Raw genomic sequence first — 26,224 nt, 5'->3', positions numbered from 1 at the left:
TGAGCACATCAGGACTTTCAGTTTCTGGGCACCTAATCCCCTGAATTCATCTCATCTCTAGTAGTTTCTTTTGGAAGTCCCCCTTATGTCAGGAGTTCTTGCTCCAGAAACATTTGAGGTTAGTGGCACAGCGATTGATTCAGCTCTGAGGGATAGATGTCTGAAGTGAAAGAAAAGTCAGAAAATAATATTTAAACAGGAACATCTGTCTTATGTATTACCTAAGAGAGTTCTCATTTTCTTGATGCGTCACATATTTAGCACTTCAGCTACATGCTATATTAGTTAATTTATTAAAGAATGAATGGAACTATACCACTGTAGTTTTAATGAGGTGCCTAGCAGATTTCTAGTGTATCTGCTTGTGACAGGATCCCTGGGGTGCAACCTGGGACTATGGGACCATTGTGTCCCCTCTGCTCACTATTCTGAGTTGTCTCTCACAATGCCTTACTGGTGGCAAGCAGCAAACCCTCCAGGTGCCGTTATCACTCAGTACAACTGCATGTGGAGCCCCACACCCAGCTAGAGTGCATGAATGCCCCAGTCACTCATGAATCACACAGAGAAAGGTACCAGCCAAATCCCACCAGCTCCCAGCCTTGTACCTTAGGAATATACCGTCTTGCACTGTTCAAGACTCTTTCTTGAGCAATGCAAATTTATTAATTGGTTCATAACTTCATCAATGGAAAGTGGAAATGCACCAGCCTTTGTGACCTGAGCAGATTTGCCAAACACTTCAGACAAACTCGCTGGTAAAGATAAATAGTAAAACAAGTGTATTGATTACAAAAGATAGATTTTAAGTGATTATAAGTGATAGGCAAAAAGAGTGGTTACCCCCAAAAAAGAAAAGAAAATATAAGCATGCAGTCTAAACTCTCAACCCTACTAGACTGGGCAACATCTAAGTCAGGGGTTGGCAACCTTTGGCATGTGGCCCATCAGGGTAATCTGCTGGTGGGCTGCAAGACATTTTGTTTACGTTGACCATCTGCAGGTATGGCCCCCTACAACTCCCAGTGGCTGCGGTTCGTGGTTCCCGGGCAATGGGAGATGTGGGAAGTGGTGGCCAGCATGTCCCTGCGGCCCGTTGCTTCCTTCAGCTCCCATTGGCCGAGAACGGCGAACCGCGGCCTCCGGGAGCTACAGGGGGCCGTGCCTGTGGATGGTCAAGATAAACAAAAAGTGTTGTAGCTTACCACCGGATTACCCTGATGGGCTGCATGCCGAAAGTTGCCAACCCCTGATCTAGATTAAGCAGTTCTTCTCATTTCACTGGATATTTCAGGTTGGTAACAGTCTTTAATACTCAGGCTTTTCCCTCTTAGTCTGGGGACCAGTCTCTTCAGCTCCAGCATTCTTGTTGCCTTCTGCATAGGTGGGGAGAAGAGAGAGGACGAAGCATGGGGCCATCGTGTTGTGTTTTATACCCTTAGACCATGTGCTTGGAGAACATATGTCTAAGCATGTCTAGTGGGCATTGCTGAGTCATCAGGCAAGGTTGAGCAATTCCCCTGGTGTGGCCTTCTGCAAGTGAGTCATTGAATTGTCTCTTGCTGGACAATGGCTGATGATGTTTGTTCAGCACCCACCTGGGCGCTGGTTGCACCCCTTCTTATTGTCTTTGGGGAGCTAGTGTCTGGATGCTCAAAGCATATTTTAATATTTTAATGACAACCATACAATGCAATTCTCATAACTTCATATGCATTAATGATATACATATTTATATGGAACAGTGGGTTTCAGCAGATCATAATCTTTCCCATGATACCATACATGGCGTGCTTTTATATGCAATATCACAATTATATACAAATGATGAATATGGGGGTTACAGGGTGTTCCCCCACGGTGTAGAGTTTCACAATGCTGCTTTCAGGACTTAATCTGACCTGGAGAGGGGGGATGTGATGGTAGTTTATTTTTTATACAGTGCTGTGGTACACATGGTGCTTCAGTCATTTAAGAAGAACAGTCCCTGCCCAAATAATTTACAATCTGCAAAGACAAAGTATGCCCAATAAATGTGGAAAAGGATACAGATTGTCAGCCTAAAGAGCTCCCTGGCATTTAAAAAATTGTTAGATCACCCACATGAGGGACTTTAAAGAGAGAGAAAAGGAGGAAGCTGATGCACAGTATCAATAATAAGTAACTAGTGCTGTTGTCCATATGTAATGGTTGCTTCTGTTTGTAAAACACATAATTTGTTAGAACTTTGTGGAATAAGTTCTTAATTTTAGGAAGTTCTTTAACAATGCCATTTCATAGTTAACAATGTGTAATTTTGTGGAATCTGGTGAGCTCTGCACAATTTCTTTGTAAAGCAAAGAAAGCATATTACTGTGATTTAACATTTGTGATCCCAACACTGTATGACACATTACACCAATAAAAATGCTAGATAGAAGCACTTGTATACTTGTGCAAAGGTATTTATTTTATACCAGAAAACCAGCATTAAGAGAATGTTACAGTTGTGTAGTTAGAGAATTTGGAAGTCAGGAAATGTGAATGTAACATTGCTTGCCAACTTGAACAGGGGCTTTTAAAAACATATGGGCTATGTAGAGTTTGATTTGGTTGCTTTTAGTCATTTTTGTTTTGCTGATTTAGATACAGTATTCAGCATGAACCTCTCAATGTGGTTGCCAACAGCTTTTGTCTATCAACTAAAGATTGGAAATAATATATTGCTGTCAGAATCTATGAAAGCATAATCTAACTGTCATTTCCCTCCTACTCATCCTTTCAAGGAGAATTCATTTTCTTAAAGTAAATGGGGGGGGGGGGGGTGTTTATTGCAAAATATGGTTATAGAAGGCTTTTTTTAAATATTAAAAATGGTTCACAAACCTGTTGATTGACACAAGCTATTGTACTTCAGGATAGCATTTAATTGTGTTAAAACGTTCTGCTTAATAAAGAGTGGCCAATAAATATTTTCATGAAATGGATTTTTCTAGGCAGGATAGATATCAGAATGTAGGTGTTTTAAATACCATCCATTCTGTAAAGTTGTTGTTACATAATGAAAGCTATTGTGGAAAGCCATGAAGAAGTAATGCAGATTAGGAACGCATTCCTGGGTGGGAGGAAAGGGTATGTGTGTAGTTTTCTGACTTTTTTGCGGCCTGTGGACTACTGCAGTACAGTAGCTTATAATTATTATTTAAATTTTTTTTTTGTGTGGAACATTTGCAAGCCCATGTGTACATGCAAATATCAGAATTGTTCAACTGTACACAAGTGTAAGGGTACAACATGCATATGTTTGGACCTGCAGTATGTGTGGACATGTGCACATGAGGGCTGAAAACACTTTTTGAATGTGCAAAGAAAAGAGAAATAGAAGGAAAGCAGTCATTAATACACGTTACATTTAATAATAATATGTGCAGGTTTGTCTCCAAGGATATAATGTATAGCATATACTCATTTATGTATTTCTTGACACCTTTAAACACTAGCAAATGTTGGAAAAAATGTGCTGCACCCAGCTTCAAAGCAATTGCGTAGGTAAAACTCTAGGTGGATCTCAAAAAAAAAAATCTTATTTTCTGTCTAAGCCCCTTTCTTTGTAAATGCAAATGGAATGTTGGCTGCCCCACACCCACTCCAATGTGCTATATAAAATATCTACAGTAATTCCACTGGGGTAGTCACTACATCAGTAGTCTCTAAACATCTGAGATGTCTTATGAATATTGGGTTTTAGTTGTATTTCAGCTTTTAAAGGCTTTGTCCAGAGTATTTTTATCATTACTTTTTCTTTTTATCAGCAGCAATGCAGCAAGTTTTGGATAATCTTACTGATCTGCCCACATCAACAGGAGCTGAAGAAATAGACCTTATTTTCCTCAAAGGAATTATGGAGAACCCTATTGTAAGATCACTTGCTAAGGTATTTTGATGTATTGATAGTTTGAATTAAATTTGCCACTTTTGATATTTTTACTTAGACTATTGTCAATTCAAGAGTTCTGACTGGTAGTATAAATTCATTTGTCCAGAGCATAGCTACCACTGGTGGACTTGGAGGAAAATGTGAGAACAGATTTAATCCTGTACCCCCTTGACTTGATCCTTTCTACTGAACTCCGTTTCATTTCTAGCATTTAGAAAAGGGGTTGGAATATGGAGGATGAAAATAAGTTTATTTTTTATTACTTTTTTAAAAATTAAATTAATGGAGATATCCCATCTCCTAGAACTGGAAGGGACCTTGAAAGGTCATCAATCAATCAAGTCTAGCCCCCTGCCTTCACTAGCAGGACCAAGTACTGTTTTTGCCCCAGATCCCTAAGTGGCCCCCCTCAAGGATTGAACTCACAACCCTGGGTTTAGCAGGCCAATGCTCAAACCACTGAGCTGTCCCTCCCCTCCTGATAATACTTGTATTATCAAAGAGCCTAGGAGTCTCAGTCAAGAACCAGGATCCTACTCTGCTGGGCACTGTACACACAGAACAAAAAGACATTCCCTGCCTCAAAAGAGCTTACAATCTAAATAAAAGGAAATTTTTAGTGGATATAGACAGACCAACAAGTAAGTACAAGAAACATTTCTGGTCAGTGTGATAGCCTGTGGCCTCAGCACACCAGCAGCCTTATCCTTATCCTTTGTATGCACCTCAGCAAAGGAGAATTTTAAGGAGGGAATTGAGGGAGAATAATGAGTGAGTTTTGTAGATGTCATGGAGCCTTTCTTCCAAGCATGAAGGGAGAAAACACAAAGGAGGTTGTTTGAAAATTGACTTGGTACCGCCCAATATTTTGATTAGTTTCGTTCATTCTAGTTTTTTAACGTGGCACACACAAATGGATTAAAAACTGGCTGACAGGTCTCAAAATGTAATTGTAAATGGGGAATCGTCATTGAGCAGGTGTATTTCCAGTGTGGACCAGCAGGAATCAACTCTTGTCCCTTTGCTATTTAACATATTTATCAATGACCTGGACGAAAACAAAATAATCACTGATAAAGTTTGCAATTGGGGGAGGGGTAATTAATGAAGAGGACGAGTCACCGATTCAGAGTGATCTGGATCGCTTGATTAACTGGGTGCTAGCAAACTATATGTGTTTTGATAGAGCTAAATGTAAATGTATACATCTAGGAACAAAGAATATAGGCCATATTTACAGGATGGGGGACTCTATCTTGGGAAGCAGTGACTCTGTAAAAGATTTGGGGGTTGTGGAGGGTAATCAGCTGAACATGAGCTCCCTGTGTGACACTGTGGTCAAAAGAGCTAATGTGATCTTGGGATGCATAAACAGGAGAATCTCGAGTAAGAATATATGTTATTTTACTTTTATATTTGGCAATGGTGCAACCGCTGCTGGGATATTGTGTCTAGTTTTGGTGTCCACAGTTTAAGAAGGACATTGATAAACTGGAGTGTGTTCAGAGAAGACCATACGAACGATTAAAGGATTAGAAAACATGCCCTATAGTGATAGACTCAGAGCTCAATCTGTTTAACTTAATAAAAGAGAAAGTTAAGGGGTAACTTGATTACAATCTATAAGTATCTACATGGGGAACAAATATTTAATAGTAAGCTTTTCAATCTAGCAGCGAAAGATGTAACATGATCCAATGGCTGGAAGTTGAAGCTAGACAAATTCAGACTGAAAATAAGGCATAAAGTGACAATAATTAGCCATTTAAACAATTTACCAAGGATTGTGGTGGATTAGCTATCACTGGCAAGTTTCAAATCAAGATTGGATGTTTTTCTAAATGATATTCTCTAGGAATTATTTTGAGGAAGTGTTACGACCTGTGTTATACAGGAGGCCAAACTAGATAATCACAGTGGTTCTCTCTGGCCTTGGAATCTATGAAAATTTAACAAGTGGGCAATGGAGGCTGACATCAGAGGCCGATTGAAGGTAGGAGTTGATTAGGCAAATTCCTGTATTTTAAGAACTTTAGATATCGAAAATATGGTAAAATTATTTATGAAGACAATTTCAAAATACTCAATATTTCAAGATTTTCAGTATTTAGTATTTCTATAGTACTGTCTCCTGTCGCATCTCATCCAGTTTGTCTTTGACCAAACGTACATTGTGATCCACTTATATGAGATATTGTGCCTGTATAGAGCCTCTCTGAAGTCAGTGGGGCTCCAGGCAGGCACAGAAACTCACCCACATGGATCACAGTGCAGAATCAGTGCCTTTGATTGTAAGCTTCTCTGGGTATGAACCATCCTTATTTGTGTCATGTACAGCATCAAGCATTTTTGGTAATAAATGATAATGCTACTTTACAAATGTAAAGTAGACAATTGAAGATTTCTCAAACACTTTTATAATTTGAACTATATCTTAGCAGGGATGGCCTCATGAACCATCTTCTTTTCTAATTGTCATTGCATGGAGCACATCCCTACCCATTCATGCTTGCATCCTCCATACCTGGGGCAGCTATAGTAATTGCTTACATGGAAAGGTAGTTAATGTATCTTAAGCTATCTCTTAATGCAAATAAACAAGGAGGTGAGCCAGCACTATATGACAGACCAACTCTGTGTGGATCATCAGCAGGTGCTCCACAAATCACAGTTTGAGAACCGGTGAAATAATCTAAGCAACAAAATCCTTGTTCAATGATCTTTGAGTATAAAGACCGGCAAAGCAAAAGATTAATTGAAGAATGCTGTCAGATTTATGTAAGAGAAAGGTGTTTTTTCTGTTAGAGACTGTAAGAAAATTGTAGTTAAAAAAAAGGAAAAAAGTACACCAGGGTGCAGCCTAGAGAGAGAAGTTGTAGAGCAGGGGTAGGCAACCTATGGCACGCGTGCCAAAGGCGGCACGTGTGCTGATTTTCAGTGGCACTCACACTGGCCGGGTCCTGGCCACCTGCATTTTGATTTAATTTTAAATGAAGCTTCTTAAACATTTTTAAATCCTTGTTTACTTTATATACAACAATAGTTAGTTAGCTCCCGGCGCCGCTCCCGCAGACAGTCTTCATCGCGATCCAGGTCTGGATCTCGGTACCGGCATGACCATCGGCACCTTTCTTGATCCCAGTACTGCTCCCTGGCACCACGTAGAGACCGCTTTCCTGTGGACCGGCACCGTTCCCAGCGGAGTCAATGCACGCACGCTCCTCACCGCCCTGGCCCTCACGATCCGCCTCATACTCTTCCCAGTCGGACGGCACCTCCCGCTTAGCCTATCCCGCACCGGGCCAAGCAGCGGACAACCTGGGTCACTGGCAGGATGAGGCCAAAGACCCTAGCCAGGAGCCTGCACAATGGTCTTTCTGGACCCCATGGGCATACCACCAAGCCCAAGGGGTTCCACCTGCAGCCTACCACTCAGCACATTCAGAGCCCCGAGTACCGGAGGCCACCATCAGTCGTCCCCCCTAGGGGGTATGGAGGTGCCTGTGCCCACTCCTACGCAGGCCCCAGACCCCGGTACAATTGATCCTGAACATCAGGACCCCTCGCAATTGGACCCGCCACAGGATCCATTAGCCCTGGTAGCATCTTCCTCATCTTCTCCAGATGAGGCGGTGGCGGGGACAACGACCTTGGGTCTCCCCCCGATAGACCTATGTGCTCACCAAGACCTTTTACGTAGGGTGGCACGTAACATGGACCTCCAAGCAGAGGAGATAGTGGAGTTAGAGGACCCAGTGGTGAGCATCCTTTCAGCTGACTCCCCATCCCGGGTAGCGTTGCCCATCATCCGCACCATTCAGGCTAACGCCAAGACAGTATGGCAGATCCCTGCCTCTATCCCACCTACTGCCAGAGGGGTGGAGAGGAAATACTTTGTTCCCTCTGAGGAGTATGAATACCTGTATACTCACCCTCAGCCGTGTTCACTGGTGGTGTCCTCAGTGAACGCAAGAGAACGACATGGTCAACAGGCCGCAGCGCCCAAATTTAAAGATGCCAAGCACTTCGATTTGTTTGGACACAAAATTCACTCAGTGGGGGGCCTACAGCTCAGAGCCGCAAACCAACAGGCACTCTTGAGCTGCTATGATTATAACTCGTGTAATTCCATGGGTAAATTTAAGGAGTTGATTCCACGGAGTCCAGGGATGAGTTCGGGGCTTTAGTGGAAGAGGGCAAAAAGGTGGCTAGGACCTCCTTACAGGCCTCTCTTGATGTAGCGGACTCTGCTGCTAGGACTCTGGCGTCGGGCATAGCTATACGACGCATCTCCTGGCTTCAGGTGTCTGGCTTACCGCCAGAACTGCAACAGACCCTGCAGGATCTACCATTTGATGGGCAGGGCCTGTTCTTGGACAAAACGGACTCTCGGTTACAGAGCCTAAAAGACTCCAGAACTATCATGCGCTCCCTGGAGATGCATGTCCCAGTTACCCAGCGCAGGCCCTTTAGACCACAGCCTCAAAGGTTCTACCCTCCCTCTTGTCCAAGGCAAGACTTTTACAGAAGACATGGACGAGGTGGTAGAAGGAGATCCACCGGCCACCAACCCGGTCAGAACCAAGGCTCTCCTAAACCATTGTCAGGGCCCAGGCAAAATTTTTGAAGGTGCGCCCCAGGACGGCATATTAGTCACCACCCAGGATCCTTTCCCTCCATTTCGAGATTGTCTCTCCCATGTCCACCATGCGTGGTCCCGTATAACTTCAGACCGATGGGTTCTTTGCACGGTGGAAAGGGGATACTCTCTCCAATTTTCTTTTTGCCCCCCCTCCCATCCTCCCTCCCCGTCCCTCTTCAGGGACCCTTCTCACGAGCAACTCCTTATACAGGAGGTCTTTACGCTCCTGTCCATGGGAGCGATCGAGGAGGTTCCATCGGAACTAAGGGGCAGGGGGTTCTACTCCCGCTACTTCCTAACCCCCAAAGCAAAAGGGGGGCTTCGACCCATATTAGATCTGCGCGGACTCAACAAATTCATGGTAAAGTTAAAGTTCTTCTTTGAGTGATTGTTCATGTCCATTCCAAGCAGGTGTGTGTGTGCCGCGTGCACACCAGCTGGAAGATTTTACTATAGCAGCATCCGTAGGGTCGGCTTCGGTGCCCCCTGGAGTGGCGCCTTCATGGCACTGTATATAGGGGCCAGCCGACCCTCACCCCTTCAGTTCCTTCTTACCACCGGTGACGGCTAGCTGGTACTTCGCTTGCTCTTCAGCATTCATGGCAGTGTTCCGTCTTAGTTGTAAATAGTTAGTCAGTTTGTTAGTTTAGTGTTAGTTTAGATAGATAGTTGTTGGGGGGGGGGTTCCCCAACGTTTTCGTCACCCCACTGGGACATGCCCGGGTCCCCAGGGTTCAGACTCTGCAGGGACTGAGGGAAATTCATGCCGAAGAGTGACCCGCACTCTTCGTGCTTAAGGTGCCTGGGGGAAAGCCACCAAAGAGGTGCAGTATCTGCAGGGCATTTCGCCCCAGGACTCTCAAAGATAGAGAGCAGAGACTTAAAGTCCTCCTAATGGAAGCGGCCCCGCGGCCACAATCGGACCCTGGGCCTGCCGATCCGGCACGCAGCACTTCATCCTCGGTGCGCAGTGCCCCGGCACCGGCGATAAGTAGTGAGGTCAAAGCCTCCAAAACCCGGCACCGGAGAGAGTCAGCACACAAGAAATCGGCCTCTTTGAGACATCATTCACCATCGCCAGTGCCGGTTAAAAAGAAGAGGCCGGTGAGGGAACATTCCCCCCACCAGGACCCTAAGGGGCCGGCGCCGTCCACGAGTGCTGCGGGACTGGCTGCACCGCAGACCCATTTTGCTATCCCGTTGACTCCCGCCCCGGAGAGGGTACGGTTGAGTCCGGACAGGCCTAGATCCCCGGACATTATAGAGGAAGTGCGCCTCCCATCGATGCCGGAGGCGTTCGAGGCTGCCTCAGACCTCTTGAGCCTCCCGGTCCCAGTGTCGCCGCACCGGTGGAGAGAACCTCCGGATTCCGCTCGACCCCAGTTACAATCTTGGGGCAAACTGGCAATGCTATCGCCACGTTCCTCATACCGCACCACCCCAGTGGCACCGGCGCAGAGGGAACTTTCTCCAGTCCGGCGGCATCGGTCCCCGGTGACAGTGGGTACCGCCCCTCCTATGTCCTCATACTCGGAGACCACTGACTCGGAGGCGGACTCATACCACTCCAATAGATCGAGGAGCAGACGATCGTCCTCACATGCGAGTGCCCAGCCCTACCCGCCGCAGTGGCAGCAACAATGGCAACCACCCCCCCAGTGGCCATTCTTGACGCCATGGGCCTACCACCAGTCAGTGGGTCAGGTGTATGGAACCCGTTCACGGGCTGCATCGATCTCCTTGACATGGGTGGCCCCGCCGCTAATGCCCCCACAACCGGCACCACTGTCTGACAGGAGTGTGCCACAACGGGACACGGCACCGCCTAGTCAGGCACCTGCACCGACGGGGACCATGCTCCCAACGCCACAGGCACCGCTCAGCACTCCTCGTCGCTCGGTGTCGACCCCGGTACCGGCCGCGGTGTCGCATCCTGAACCCGCACCGGCCGCGCAGCCTGCGTACCGTGTGCCGCAGGCCCTGGTAGAGGTGGAGGGTATAGAAAAAGGCCCTCTTCAGGGGATCTCTTCCTCTTTCTCGCCGGATGATGCAGTGGCGGGAACGTCAGTGGCACTGGCTCTGGAGGACAATAGGATCCTCCAACAGCTGATTACGCGAGCAGCTCAGAGCCTCTTGATCCAAACAGAGGAGATCGAGGTGGATACTGATCCAGTGGGTGGACATCCTGACCCCGCGGGCCCATCCAGGGTAGCCCTGCCTCTCATAAAGACCATTGTGGACACAACCCGCACCTTGTGGCAGACGCCAGCCTCATTGGCCCCCACGGCTAAAAGGACTGAGAGGCGATATTATGTTCCATCCAAGGTCTATGAACATCTTTATGCACACCCTCCCCTGGACTCTCTAGTAGTAGATGCGGCCAACCAGAGGGAGCGCTAAAGGTTCCAGGGAGCTACGCCAAAAAATAGAGAGGCCAAGAAGTTGGACCTGTTTGGGCGAAAGGTGTATTCGACAGGGGGTCTGCAGTTGCACATAGCCAATCAGCAGGCCATAGTGAGCCGGTATGGACGCAACATGTGTTCGGCTTTGTGTAGGTTCGTGGAACTCCTTCCCCAGGAATCGCGAACCGAGTTTTCAGCCCTGGTCGAAGAGGGAAAATTGATTACCCGAGCTTCCCTCCAGGCAGCCTTGGATGTGGCCGATTCAGCCTCACGCACTCTGGCGACTGGTCTGGTCATGAGGCGGGGAGCCTGGCTTCAAGTTTCAGGCCTCCCACATGAGGTCTAACAGACAATCCAAGACATCCCCTTCGAGGGGCCCATGCTCTTCTCGGAGAAGACTGATAAGAGGCTACATAGCCTAAAGGATTCACTGGCTACCCTTCGCTCACTAAGCCCACACACCCCAGTCACTCAGCGTAGGCAGTTCAGGCTGCCACAGGCCCCACGGCCATACCAGCCTCAAAATCGCATGGATGCATTGCGCAGAAGGGCAAGGACAGGCAGAAGGAGGCAACAACAGCAGCCCTCTGGCCAGTCATCTGCCCAACCAAGGCCTCCATAGGGGCCTAGACCACCATTTTGATGGCCCGGTCGAGGATGACCTACCGGTCAGAACTCTGGATTGTACTAACCTTACCTTTTCGTCACGTCTGTCCCCCTTCTATCGTGCGTGGGCCCGGATCACATCGGACAGTTGGGTGCTTTGCACGGTAGAGAGGGGATATTCTATCCAGTTCTCCTCCCTCCCGCCCCACCAGCCCCCCTCCCCGTCCCTCTTCAGGGACCCCTCTCACGAGCAACTTCTAATTCAGGAAGTACAGTCCCTCCTCGCAGCAGGGGCAGTAGAGGAGGTTTCTCAGGAGCTCAGGGGCAGGGGCTTCTATTCCCGCTATTTCCTAATACCGAAAGCGAAAGGGGGCCTCAGACCTATTTTGGACTTGCGGCATCTCAACAAGTTTGTAAAGAAGCTCAAGTTCCGCATGGTCTCCCTGTCCTCCATCATACCTTCCATGGATCCAGGAGACTGGTATGCCGCCCTCGACTTAAAGGACGCATACTTTCACATTGCAATAATCCCTCAGCACAGGCGTTACCTCAGATTTGTCGTGGGCAATGCCCATCTACAGTTTACGGTTCTTTCTTTTGGACTGTCAGCAGCCCCAAGGGTCTTCACAAAGTGCATGGCAGTCGTGGCAGCCTTCCTGCGCAAGCAGGGTATTCAGATGTTTCCCTACCTGGACGATTGGCTCATCAAGGGCCGTGCCAAGGCACAGGTTGAGGCTCAGGTGGTCTTCATCAGGCAGACCTTCCTTGAGCTCGGCCTCTTGCTGAACGAGGCCAAGTCCACACTTTCTCCAACCCAAAGAATCGAATTTATAGGGGCAGTTCTGGACTCGACACACGCCAGAGCATACCTCCCAGAGGCCAGGTTCCAGACTATGTCCAACATTATTCTCGGCCTCCAACGTTACCCGACTACCACAACAAGAAATTGCCTCAAGTTGGTAGGGCACATGGCGGCATGTACCTATGTGGGGAGCCACGCCAGACTCAGACTGCGTCCGCTCCAGTTCTGGTTGGCGGGTGTATTGGCTGGTCAGGGACTCCCTAGAATCAGTGATGACGCTACCTCGGCCAGTGTTGGACTCCCTCCAATGGTGGCTCGACCCGCGGGAGGTCTGCGCGGGAGTGCCTTTCCTCGGCCCCGAGCCCTCCCTATCCCTGGTAACAGACACATCGGATGTGGGATGGGGTGCACATCTGGGCGACCTCAGGACCCAAGGCCTTTGGTCAAGGGAAGACCTTTCGTTACACATCAATGTCAGGGAATTACGGGCGGTGCGCCTCGCATGCATAGCCTTCAAATCCCAGCTGATGGGCAGGTGCGTTTCTGTCCTCACGGACAACACTCCAATGATGTTCTATATCAACAAACAGGGTGGTGCTCGCTCCTCTCCCCTGTGCCGGGAAGCCCTCGCATTATGGGACTTTTGCGTACAAAACGTAATTCACCTGACAGCATCCTACCTCCTGGGGACGCAGAACGGGCTTGCAGACGCCCTCAGCCGCTCGTTCCAAGGTCACGAGTGGTCTATCCGCTGGGATATAGTGCTCTCAATTTTCCGGCTCTGGGGTCATCCCCAGGTGGACTTGTTTGCCTCCAGAGAGAACAGGAAGTGTCGCCAATTCTGCTCCCTCATGGGACGCAGTCCGGGGTCTCTGACGGATGCCTTCCTCCTCTATTGGGCAGACAGGCTATTTTACGCCTTTCCCCCGATTTCTATGGTTCACAGAGTAATCCTCAAGGCCCGTAGAGATCACACTCGTGTCATCCTGATAGCGCCGGTGTGGCCGCGCCAGCACTGGTACATGTTGCTCCTACATATGTCTACACGGGTACCCCTCAGGTTGCCCCTACTCCCGGACTTGATCACACAGGATCGGGGTTGCCTGCGTCACCCGAACCTGGAGTCGCTCCACCTCACAGCCTGGATGCTCCATGGCTAAACCCAGTGGAGATGTAATGCTCTCATCAAGTCAGGCAGGTCCTTCTTGGTAGCAGGAAGCCCTCAACAAGGACCACGTACTTGGCCAAGTGGAAGCGCTTCTCCCTCTGGGCCACACAACGGGGTCAGGCTCCCTTGCTCGCCCCGGTCCCTCTCATATTGGACTATTTGCTACATCTGAGACACCTGGGACTCTCCCTCTCTTCGGTTTGAGTACACCTTGCTACAATCTCGGCGATCCAAGCTGGAGCAGGGGATACCTCAGTGTTTGCGGACCCACTCGTTGGTCGCTTCCTCAAGGGCCTTGACAGGTTGTTCCCACACTGTCCCTGCGTGGGACCTCAATTTGGGTAGAGCGGCCACGTGGTCCTCAATCCACACTTTTACGGCACACTATGCCATCACGCACCAGGCCAGAGATGATGCAGCCTTTGGCTGCGCAGTACTCCAGTCTGCAGTGACCTCTGACCCCACCGCCTAGGTTCAGGCTTGTGAGTCACCTGCTTGGAATGGACATGAACAGTCACTCGAAGAAGAAAAAACGGTCACTCACCTTTTTGTAACTGTTGTTCTTCGAGATGTGTTGTTCATGTCCATTCCAATACCCACCCTCCTGCCCCTCTGTCAGAGTGTCAGCAAGAAGGAACTGAGGGGGTGGAGGGTCGGCTGGCCCCTGTATACAGCGCCATGAAGGCGCTGCTCCAGGGGGCACCGAAGCCGAACCTACGGACACTGCTATAGTAAAATCTTCCGGCTGGCATGCACACACCTGCTTGGAATGGATATGAACAACACATCTCGAAGAACAACAGTTACAAAAAGGTGAGTAACCATTTTTTCCGCATGGTCTCATTGGGGACCATATCCCTTCCCTGGATCCTGGAGACTGGTATGCCGCCCTTGACATGAAGGACGCGTGTTTTCACATAGCGATTTACCCTCCACACAGGCGCTTCCTTCGCTTTGTGGTAAACCATGAACATTATCAATTTGCCGTCCTTCCCTTCGGACTGTCCACGGCTCCGAGAGTGTTCACCAAATGTATGGCTGTTGTGGCAGCCTACCTTCGTCGACAACGAATACAGGTGTTCCCGTATCTCGATGACTGGCTCATTTGGGGCCACACCAGGGAAGAAGTGCAATCCCATGTCCAACTCACCCTGCGCCCCTTCCGCAAGCTGGGCATCTTACTCAACAGAGAGAAGTCAACTCTGGAACCAACCCAGAGAATAGAGTTTATCTGGGCAGTCTTAGACTCCAGACTTGCCCGTGCTCTCCTGCCGATTACTCATTTTCAGACTATGGCAAACATCATCCGCAGCCTCCAAAGCTTCCCGATTTCCATGGTAAGGACTTGCCTCGGCCTTCTGGGGCACATGGCGTCGTACACTTACGTAACCAGGCATGCCAGACTTTGGCTCCACCCGCTTCAGGCCTGGGTATCAATGGTGTATCGTCCTGGTCGGGACAGCCTGGACATGGTGGTCACGGTTCCGGAGTCTGTCTTGTCCTCTCTCAGCTGGTGGCTGAGCCACACGTCGGTGTGCGAAGGGGTACCATTTCACGCCCCACAACCTTCCTTATACCTTGTCACCGACGCATCATCTCTGGGCAGGGGCACCCATATTGGGGAACACCAGACGCAGGGCCTTTGGACCACGTCCGAACTAACTCTGTACATCAATGTACAAGAACTGATGGCAGTACGCCTAGCATGTCAGGCGTTTCGCAGTCTCCTACATGGCCATTGTGTGGCAGTCCTCACAGACAACACCACAGCCATGTTCTACATCAACAAGCAAGGGGGAGCCCGGTCATCCCACCTATGCCAGGAGGCCATTCTCGTGTGGGAGTTTTACATAGACCACTCGATACATCTGATGGCGTCGTTTCTCCCAGGAGTACAGAAAACGCTGACAGACCGTCTCAGCAGGTCATTCCAAACTCACGAGTGGTCGATTCGTCCAGATATCATCCACTCCATCTTCCGGAGGTGGGGATTTCCCCAGATCAACCTATTCGCCTCGCACATCAATCAGAAGTGCCAAGTGTTCTGTTCTCTCCAAGGGCGATCTCAGGGCTCCCTGTCGGATGCTTTCCTACTGCCGTGGAAAGACCAGCTGTTCTACGCCTTCCCTCCATTCCCGCTGGTTCACAGGGTCCTGCTCAAGCTGCGCAGGGACAAGACAGGCATGATTCTGGTCGCTCCAGCATGGCCAAGGCAGCATTGGTACACCACACTCCTGGAGTTGTCGGTAGAGCTTCCGATCACCCAGGACCACAGACGACTCTGTCACCCCGACCTGCAGTCGCTCCACCTTACAGCGTGGATGCTGCATGGTTAACTCGGGCGGAGTTACTCTGCTCACAATCCGTGCAGCAGGTTCTGTTAGGCAGCAGGAAACCCTCCACACGGGCAACCTACTTAGCCAAATGGAAGTGCTTCTCCTGTTGGTGTAAGCAGCGTGCCACGCCTCCCCTTGCAGGCGTCAATACCACTTATACTGGACTATCTCCTATCCCTAAAGCAGCAGGGCCTGGCGATATCATCTGTCAGGGTGCACCTGGCAGCTATCTCAGCGTTCCATCCAGGAGAATGTGCTTCCTCGGTCTTCTCTAACCCGATGGTCATCAGATTCCTAAAGGGCTTAGATTGCTTATACCCACAACTGCGTCAACCGGTCTCGGCGTGGGACCTTAAACTGGTCCTATCCAGGCTCACGGGGCCCCCGTTTGAACCAATGGCTACCTGCTCACTCCTTTACCTATCTTGGAAGACAGCCTTCTTTGTAGCCATCACTTCAGCAAGGCATGTTTCTGAAATTAGAGCCGTCATGTCGGAACCTCCATATACAGTCTTCCATAAAGACAAGGTGCAGCTTCACCCCCACTCTGCCTTTCTCCCCAAGGTGGTATCAGCTTTTCATGTGAACCAGGATATCTTCCTCCCGGTCTTCCACCCTAAGTTGCACGCTACGCGGCAAGATCAACGTATGCACTCTCTGGACGTGCGCAGGGCCCTCACATTCTATATCGAGCATATGAAGCCGTTTAGGAAGACGACTCAACTCTTCGTTGCAGTGGCTGACCAGATGAAAGGCCTACCGGTCTCCTCGCAGAGTATCTCCTCTTGGATCATGTCCCGCATTCGTGCTTGCTACGACTTGGCCGGTGTCGTGACATCACGCCTCACCACCCACTCCATGAGGGTTCAATCCTCCTCGACCGCTTTCCTGGCCCAGGTTCCAATCCATGAGATCTGTAGAGCGGCAGTTTGGTCATCCGTTCATACCTTTGCCGCTCACTACGCGTTGGTATAGCAGTCTAGAGACGATGCTGCATTTGGCTCAGCGGTTCTGCACTCAGCAATGTCTCCCTCTGACCCCACCGCCTAGGTAAGGCTTGGTAGTCACCTAATTGGAATCTATATGAGCAAGCACTTGAAGAAGAAAAAACAGTTACTCATTTGTAACTGTTGTACTTCGAGATGTGTTGCTCATATCCATTCCAAACCCGGCCTCCTTCCCCACTGTCAAAGTAGCCAGCAAGAAGGAGCTGAGGGGGCGCTGGGTCGGCTGGGGTATATATCCAGCGCCATAAAGACGCCACACCAGGGGGCTCCACAGCCGACCCACTGGGTGTTGCTAGGATAAAAATTCTCTGACAATCGTGTATGTGGCGCGCACACACCTAATTGGAATGGATATGAGCAACACATCTCGAAGAACAACAGTCACAAAGGTGAGTAACTGTTTTTTCTTCAAGATGTGTTGCTCATATCTATTCCACCTGCCCCTCTGTCGGTGTTGCCGGCAAGAAGGAACTTCTTGGGCTGTCAGGGTGATATATAGAGCACCATATCGGCACCACTCCAGGAGGCTCCACAGCCGGCCCGACGGGTAGCTGCTAGGGAAGTTTCCAACAGCCGTGCACACGGCGCACACACACACCTAACTGCAATAGATATGAGCAACACATCTCGAAGAACAACAGTTACGAAAAGGGTGAGTAACTTTTTTTTTTTTGTTAGATTTTTTTTTTTTAATGCAAATTGTCATTACAAAATTTTACTAATTATAAGATCAGTATTATTAAGTCTTTTAGCTATTGTAAAAGCAGTATTGGGTACAGTGGTAAATGGTTATATAATCTGTATATTTGCAAAATACATTTAAAGAACAGCAGCACCATAACATTTCTTTATTCTTTTAAGAGTAATGTGTATGTCTGGCTCAAAATTCTCAGTGAGCCTTATAATAAACAAGGTTATTTAGTCAATGACCTGACTTTTTTTTCTTTAAAATAGAAAAATAACTGAAGCTTTGCCCTTTTCTTTGTTAAATAAGTGGTTAATCACAAATATTGGAGCTCACTTAATAAAATTTACAGGTAAGAATGGATTCTTATCTGTAAGTTCTACTTATTATTGAATTCTACTTATTTCATGAGAAATTATTTCAGAAAAAACATACAGATTTTTCTGTTTTTATATAGCAAGATTAAATTTAAACATCTGCCTTTGACACTGCCTCTACACCGCCACACTGAGAAGTGGTTTTCCTAGGCACATACTAAAGGACCCATATTAAAGCAGTACTTGGCAATTGGACATGTGCACATGTCCATCAGGCTCCATATATTGAGGTATATATTGTTCGCTCCCTGTAATCGTGTTTCAGTTCACTCTCTACCAACCAGTGATCATGAATCAATCCTTTTGCTGACTTCTGTTTATTGACGGGAGGGATAGCTCAGTGGTTTGAGTATTGGCCTGCTAAACCCAGGGTTGTGAGTTCAATCCTTGAGGGGGCCACTTAGGGATCTGGGACAAAATCAGTACTTGGTCCTGCTAGTGAAGGCAGGGGACTGGACTTGATGACCTTTCAGGCTCCCTTCCAGTTCTAGGAGATAGAATATCTCCTTACAAAAAAATTAACTTTTGGGGGGGAGGGATAGCTCAGTGGGGGTTTGAGCATTGGCCTGCTAAACCCAGGGTCGTTAGTTCAATCCTTGAGGGAGCCATTTAGGGATCTGGGGAAAAATCTGTCTGGGGATTGGTCCTGCTTTGAGCAGGGGGTTGGATTAGATGACCTCCTGAGGTCCCTTCCAACCCTGATAGTCTATGGTGTTGAGCATCTTAATTTTTTTTGTTGGTTTCATTGGGAATTTCCCCCCTGTTTTTTGATTGTCTTGAGCTCCACCCTGTTAACAAATAATGAAATCTGGATTGTACCACAAAATTCCCAGCTTCTGATGAGCACAGTAAGTATCTGCTAAGTTTAGAGAAGGACTCTGTCTAAGGCAGTACATCTGTAAGTCTTTTCAGAAAAGGGGCCCAACAGACTTTTCTTTAGAACTTGCCTTTACAAGGGGATCAGGAAGCTCATGAGCCTGTTATCTTCCCCTAAAAAGGCACTGGAAGTGTAGTTTATTAAGCTTACCTCAGTGTCAAAGCCTGATATCGCATCACTGGACTTCAAAGTTGTCCTCTGGGTTATCATTAAAGAATGACAACATAAGCTAAATGTCTTTATAAATCTTAGGATCCAGTCACCCTGAATGGAGCTGGGAAAAGCATTTTCCTAAGGTCTTTAGGTTAGAGGTTGTTCAGCACAGAGGAGAAGACAGGCTTTCACCAATCTGATCTGCTCAGCCTTTATTGTGATTGGCCTTCCTGAATCCTAGGTTGTAGAGATGTGTGTCTCAGGTTCTGCATTAGATTGAGCAGAAATCCACAGTGTGGTTATAGACACCTTTCTCTTATATATGGGGGAAAGGGGCCTTTTATGAAAAAATGCTTTTTCTCCACTTCCTCTCATTGCCAGGGTAGTGTGGAAGATTTGGCAGGGAAAAGCCAACATGGAACTGACAGACCCAGTTCTCAGAGCATATTGCTCTGTCCATGAGATCATCCTTTCACTCTTTCTCTTGAGTCCGGATTTCTTGTCTCAGCAGAGCAGTTTGTGCAGACTTCATGTCCCTTCATATCTTGTTTTGAAAATCAACAGCTAACTTTACTTGTCTGAGGTGGTCCAGTCAGTCAGTTAGAGATCAGAAAGCAGCCTCGTAGGGGGTGCCAAAGTTAGAACTGGCTTAAAATTGCTCAAGGCAGATGCTTTGACATGGTGGTTGTCTGATTCCAATTGTCATGGACTTTTTCCTATCTCTGGTATCACTAAGCAATTCTTTGCAACTGTTCATATTTACATAGCTGCCAGTGAGAGCAGTTCTTATATCATAGTCCACAAAGCAGGTGTCCTTAGGCTGCACCCCAAGTTTCTGACCAAAATTATATTTCATCTCAATAAGTCAGTTTCACTGCCTGTGTTTTTTTCCCCAGAGCCCAATATCTGCTGTGGGGAAGCGAGGTTGAGATGGTTAAGAGCTCTTAGTTATTACAGTATACACCTGATTACCCAAATAGCATGGAGGACACAGATTTTATTCAGATAACCAGGAGTTCGGATAATGGAGAGGGCAGGAGTTGTTCAGCAGTGGGGTGGCCTCCCTGGTATCTTGGGGTGGCTTCTCCTCACAGTCCTAGCCGGAGGGTGGAGGGGGTCTCCGCTTTTCCCCATCAGGAGTGCAGCCTTCTGCCTACACCTTGCGCCTGCAGGGGTCAGGTGTCACTGGCTTTGCAGCAGTGCAGAGAGCCTTCTGCAGCTCCACTGTCATAGCACCAGTTCACCCATTCCCGTGACAGCAGAGCTGCACAGGGCTCCCTGTGCTGCTGCAGGAGCCATTCCGCATCATGGTGGCCTCCCCTGTGATCAAGGTGTGTTGTCGTTGTCCTCCTGGCCAGGGGTCTTTGCTCTAGTATCGGAATCTCCACATTATCCAAATCCCTTTCTTGGCCCCCAGCATAGATTCAGGCCCTCTGCAGCTGGGGGACAAGGAAGGGATTCAGATAATGAGGATAATAAGGTTTCGACTAAATGGAGTATAATGTATTTAGAGGAAAGTCAGACTATGTAGTCCAGTCATTACGGGGGGGAGAAGAAAAACTCCTAAAAATCTCTGCACAGAGATTAAGTGGATGAGGTGCTACATCCAGTCATGTATGAAGTCGTTGGTGTTCCCATGTCTGAATGCCTCAGGGTTTGCTCTGTGAGGAAATGGCAGCCTCTATGACGCATCTCTTCTCTAATGAAGGGCTAGCAATGTTCCCCTGTTAGAAATCTGTAGGACTGCTGTGTGGGCTTGGTTCACACATTCTCAAATTGCTGTTCTCTTGACACTGCGTCAAGAGCAGATGCTGGTTTCAGAAAGACAACGCTTCAATCGTATAACTAGCAGGGCTCCTTGGACCTTCTTTTCAAGGAGGTCACTGCTCACTACGGTGACCAGACGTCCCGATATTAGGGACTTTGTCTTATATATAGCACTATACCCCCTGCTCCCAAAAAAGAGAGTTCTGATTTTTCATACTTGCCACCTGGTCACCCTACTGCTAACTAGTCTCTTAGAGTGGGACTCTGTGACAGAAATGTCCAGGATCAAGAAAAAGAGAGTTACCAAGGTAAACTCTTGTTCTCTAACTGTATTGCCTTCATAAAGCAACATTGATCCTCCCTCTTCCTCTCTGTTTCAGAGCCCAACCCTTGTAGCACTTCTAGAGGTAGAGAGGAACTGAGAGATTGTTCAGAGATGGTAGGCTATTAGACTGTTGTGTAATACAGTTACTCGTCACTTAACATTGTAGTTATGTTCCTGAAAAATGCGACTTTAAGCGAAACGATGTTAAGCGAATCCAATTTCCCCATAAGAACTAATGTAAATGAGGGGGTTAGGTTCCAGGGAATTTTTTTCACCAGACAAAAGAATATATTATATATATATATATATATACACACACAGTATAAGTTTTAAGCAAACAGTTTAATACTGGTACACAGTGATGATGATTGTGAAGCTTGGTTGAGGTGGAGGAGTCAAAGGGTGGGATATTTCCCATGGAATGCTTTACTGCTAAATGATGAACTAGCAATTGGCTGAGCCCTCAATGGTTAACTCTCACACTCTACAAGGCAGCAGGAATGGAGGGAGGGGAGACCGCATCGCAGACAGAGACATACACCGTGTGTGTGTGAGAGAGAGGGATGCGCATTTCCGCTTTAAGTACACTGCCTTGTTAATTAGATCAGCTTGCTGAGACCACAGCTGCTGCCAGCAAGCTCCGTCCTGAGCCCTGTCATCTGTCCCCCCTGCTCTATGGAAGATGGGGTAAGCGGGGTGCAGGAGCAGGGGGGAGGGGGACACCCTGACATTAGCCCCCCTCTTCGTCCCCTCCCCCCTACACAGCAAGCAGGAGTCTCGGGGAGCAGCTTCAAGGCAGAGGGCAGGAGCAGCACATAGCAGTGGGGGGAGGAACAGCTGCAATTGCTAACCTGCTGGGCAGCTGCTGCACAGGGAACTTAGGTGAGCGGGGAACTGATGGGGGGCTGCCGGTCCACCCTGGTTCCAAGCCCCCACCAGCTAGCTGCAACGGGCTGCTGTTCCTGCAAGCAGTGGACAAAGCAGGCAGCTGCCAAACGACGTTAGAAGGGAGCACTGCACAACTTTAAACGAGCATGTTCCCTAATTGATCAGCAATGTAACAACGAAACAATGTTAACCGGGACGACTTTAAGTGAGTAGTTACTGTATAGAGCTTGAGGGGATACATGTACACACACACGTCAGTCCGGTCCTGCTTTAAAATGGGGGTCCTATAGCCAAGTGGTTAAGCATGCTAATCCTACGGTGAGGCTGTAAAGGCAAAACAGCAGATTTACTTTAGATAAGGCGCTCTTTTTAATCTTCTTGATGATAAGATAAATCAGGAAATAAAATTAATCCCGGGGCTAAATGAATTAAAAGTACTGCTGCAACTCATTGGCTGTCATTAATATAATCTTGTTTTTAATCTCTCACAGGCTCATGAGCGACTGGAAGATTCTAAACTTGAGGCTGTCAGTGACAACAACCTGGAGCTAGTGAATGAAATTCTTGAAGACATCAGTCCTTTAATAAACAAAGATGAAAGTATTGCAGAATTAGTTGGTATACTCAAGGAACCTCATTTTCAGGTACCATTTTTTTTTCAGTTTGAATATTTAAATATATTACCACTTAATATATCAACATATGCATATTGATCTAACTAGAAGGAGTGGAAAAAATAATTTTAACCTCCCCCCAACCAAATAAGGAGGAAGAATTTGGAAGAAACACCACAGTCTTTTTTCACCAAGAGTAAAGTTAAAGAGAAATAAGATAAAACCAAAACAAAAAAAGGCCACTTGGAGGGATTAGGTATATATGCTGACTAATTCGTTTTGATCAAAGCATATTATACATTCCTTGACATATTCTCATAGACTCATAGACTCATAGACTTTAAGGTCAGAAGGGACCATTATGATCATCTGGTCTGACCCCCTGCATGCTGCAGGCCGCAAGACCCTTCCCTGGACTCTACCGTTGAAGTCCCCAATCCTGTGTTTTAGTGACTTCAATTGGCTGAGACCCTCCTGCTAGTGATCCCTGCCCCATGCTGCGGAGGAAGGCGAAAAACCTCCAGAGGCTCAGCCAATCTACCCTGGAGGAAAATTCCTTCCCGACCCCAAATATGGCGATCAGTAATACCCCGAGCATATAGGCAAGAGTCTCTAGCCTGACCCTTGTTGGCCATTATGCTATTCATGTACCATTGCTTGGTTTTCCTTGGCTACTATGTTTTATCATTAAACCATTCCCTCCATAAACTTATCCAACTTAATCTTAAAACCAGACAGGTCCGTCGCCCCCACCGTTTCTCTCGGAAGGCCGTTCCAATATTTCACCCCTCTGACGGTCAGAAACCTTCGTCTAATTTCAAGCCTAAACTTCCCCCCGGCCAGTTTGTATCCATTCGTTCTCGTGTCCACATTAGTACTAAGCTGGAATAATTCCTCTCCCTCCCTTGTATTAACCCCTCTGATATATTTAAAGATAGCAATCATATCCCCCCTCAGCCTTCGCTTTGTCAGACTAAACAACCCAAGCTCCTCTAATCTCTTTTCATACGACAGGTTTTCCATTCCTCTGATCATCTTAGTCGCCCTTCTCTGCACCCGTTCCAGTTTGAGTTCATCTTTTTTAAACATTGGAGACCAGAACTGCACACAGTACTCCAAATGAGGTCTCACCAGCGCCTTATACAACGGAAGCAGGACCTCCCTATCCCTACTAGATATACCTCGCCTAATACATCCCAAGACCGCATTGGCTTTTTTCACCGCCACGTCACATTGTCGACTCATAGTCATCCTGCGGTCCACAAGGACCCCTAGGTCCTTCTCCTCTTCCATTACTTCTAACCAATGCGTCCCCATCTTGTAACTAAAATTGTTATTATTCATCCCCAAGTGCATCACCTTACACTTTTCACTATTAAATTTCATCCTATTTCTGATACTCCAATTCACAAGCTCATTCAAGTCTCCCTGCAGAATATCCCTATCCTCCTCCGAGGTTGCAACTCCTCCCACCTTCGTATCATCCGCAAACTTTATCAGCCCACTCTTGCAATCGGTCCCGAGGTCAGTTATAAATAGATTAAATAAGATGGGTCCCAAAACCGAACCTTGAGGCACTCCACTAGTAACCTCCCTCCAACCCGACAATTCACCCTTTAATACGACCCGCTGCATTCTCCCCATTAACCAATTCCTTATCCACCTCTGGATTTTCATATCGATCCCCATGTTTTTCATTTTAACCAATAATTCCTCATGGGGTACTGTATCAAACGCTTTACTGAAATCCAGGTATATTAGGTCCACCGCATTTCCCTTATCTAATAAGTCTGTTACTTTCTCAAAGAAGGAGATCAGATTCGTTTGGCACGATCTGCCCTTCGTAAAACCATGCTGTAATTTATCGCATTTGCCATTAACCTCAAGGTCCTCAACTAGTTTCTCTTTCAGAATCTTCTCCAGCACCTTGCACACTACTGATGTTAAACTAACAGGCCTATAGTTACCCGGGTCACTTTTTTTCCCTTTCTTGAAAATAGGAACCACATTGGCTATTCTCCAGTCTAACGGGACCACCCCCGAGTTTACAGATTCATTAAATATAGTCGCTAATGGGCCTGCTATTTCCCGCGCCAATTCCTTCAATATTCTCGGATGAAGATCGTCCGGTCCACCCGACTTAGTCCCATTAAGGCGTTCTAGTTTTGTTTCTACCTCGGATGCGGTAATCCCCCATCCTGTATGCCCCTCTGTAACGGTGCTAGTATCCCTAATACCTTCATTGGCCTCATTAAACACCGATGCAAAGTATTCATTGAGATATTGCGCCATGCCTAGATTATCTTTAATCTCCTCTCCGGCTATAGTCTTCAGCGGTCCCACTTCTTCTTTCTTTGCTTTCTTCCTATTTATATGGCTGTAAAACCTCTTACTGTTGCTTTTAATTCCCCTCGCTAAGTCCAACTCTTCCCGGCCTTTGGCCTTTCTCACTCTATCTCTACATTCTCTGACTTCACTAAGGTAAGTTTCCTTACTGATCCCTCCCCTCTTCCACTCTTTGTACGCTTTCTGTTTTTTCCTAATTGCCCCTTTCAGTCGGTCGCTCATCCAGCTCAGTCTAAGTCTCTTGCTTAGTAATCTTTTTCCCTTTTTGGGGATACAGGCCTCTGACAGCTCTTGCATCTTTAACTTAAAGTAATCCCAGGCTTCTACTGCCTTTAGGTCCCTTAATACGTTTGCCCAATCCACTTCCCTTACTAGTCCCCTTAATTTGTTAAAATTGGCCTTTTTAAAATTATAAACCCTAGTCTTTGACTTAATTCTGGTACTCCTTCCATTTAGTTTAAACCGAATTAGCTCATGATCACTGGAGCCCAAGTTGTCCCCCACTACCACTTCCTCAACAAGGTCCTCACTACTTACCAGAATCAAATCTAAAATGGCCTCCCCCCTCGTCGGCTCAGCTACCACTTGATAAAGGAATTGATCAGCAAGCACGTCTAGGAACATCTGAGCCCTATTATTGCTACTAGCGTTTGTTCCCCAATCTATATCCGGGAAGTTAAAGTCCCCCATAATTACACAGTTTCTATTAGTATTTACCTCCCTTAATACATTAAACAGTTCCTTATCCATATCCTGGGTCGATCCCGGCGGTCTATAGCACACCCCAAGCACTATCCCCGGAGAGGCTCTAGTAGTCCTTTTACCCAGCTTGAGTATCGCCCAGACGGACTCCGTGTTATCTATTCCATCCACTATTATTTCTTTACAGCTTATTTCACTATTGACATACAATGCCACCCCCCCACCTTTACCTTTATCCCGGTCTTTCCTAAACAGCGCATACCCCTCCATACCTGCGTTCCAGTCGTGACTGCCATTCCACCACGTTTCAGTTATTCCTACGATATCCGGTTTCAATTCTCGGACCAAGAGCTCCAATTCCTCCATTTTATTACCTAGGCTTCTCGCATTGGTGTACAAACACCCTAATGTATGTCGTTTAGCCTGTCTCCCATTAGTAGCACTGTATGTTGCGGGTCTCTTTGTGTTCGTCCCCCCTGTCCTTCCTACGTCCAATCTCATCTCCCCGGCTATGTCTCCTCTTATTACACTCAGCTTTTCAATACTGGAAACTGGCGTGGAGATTAACTGTGCATCTCCCAACCATCTCCCCAAACTTCCTAGTTTAAAGC

At 47.4% G+C, this 26,224-nt stretch overlaps 1 protein-coding gene across 6 annotated transcripts in view; it reads left to right on the top strand.

Annotated features, from left to right (window-relative positions):
• PALS2 (protein associated with LIN7 2, MAGUK p55 family member) overlaps positions 1-26,224 on the top strand; it is a 144,694-nt gene that overhangs the window by 73,634 nt on the left and 44,836 nt on the right. For 3 of the 6 annotated variants that reach the window (XM_054020432.1, XM_054020437.1, XM_054020431.1), the window contains exons 2-3: positions 3,795-3,913; positions 22,443-22,595. In XM_054020432.1, the coding sequence (XP_053876407.1) occupies positions 3,797-3,913; positions 22,443-22,595 (270 nt within the window). In that variant the 5' untranslated portion in view covers positions 3,795-3,796. Of the gene's footprint in view, positions 1-3,791; positions 3,914-22,442; positions 22,596-26,224 lie in introns of all 6 variants that reach the window. The other 3 variants (XM_054020433.1, XM_054020434.1, XM_054020436.1) reach the window with 1 other exon arrangement.

This window comes from Malaclemys terrapin, chromosome 2 (genome assembly GCF_027887155.1).
Source record: "Malaclemys terrapin pileata isolate rMalTer1 chromosome 2, rMalTer1.hap1, whole genome shotgun sequence".
NCBI classification, from domain to species: Eukaryota; Metazoa; Chordata; order Testudines; family Emydidae; genus Malaclemys; species Malaclemys terrapin.
Note: the sequence above shows the minus strand (reverse complement) of the source record. Positions and strands in the feature narration are given on the sequence as shown.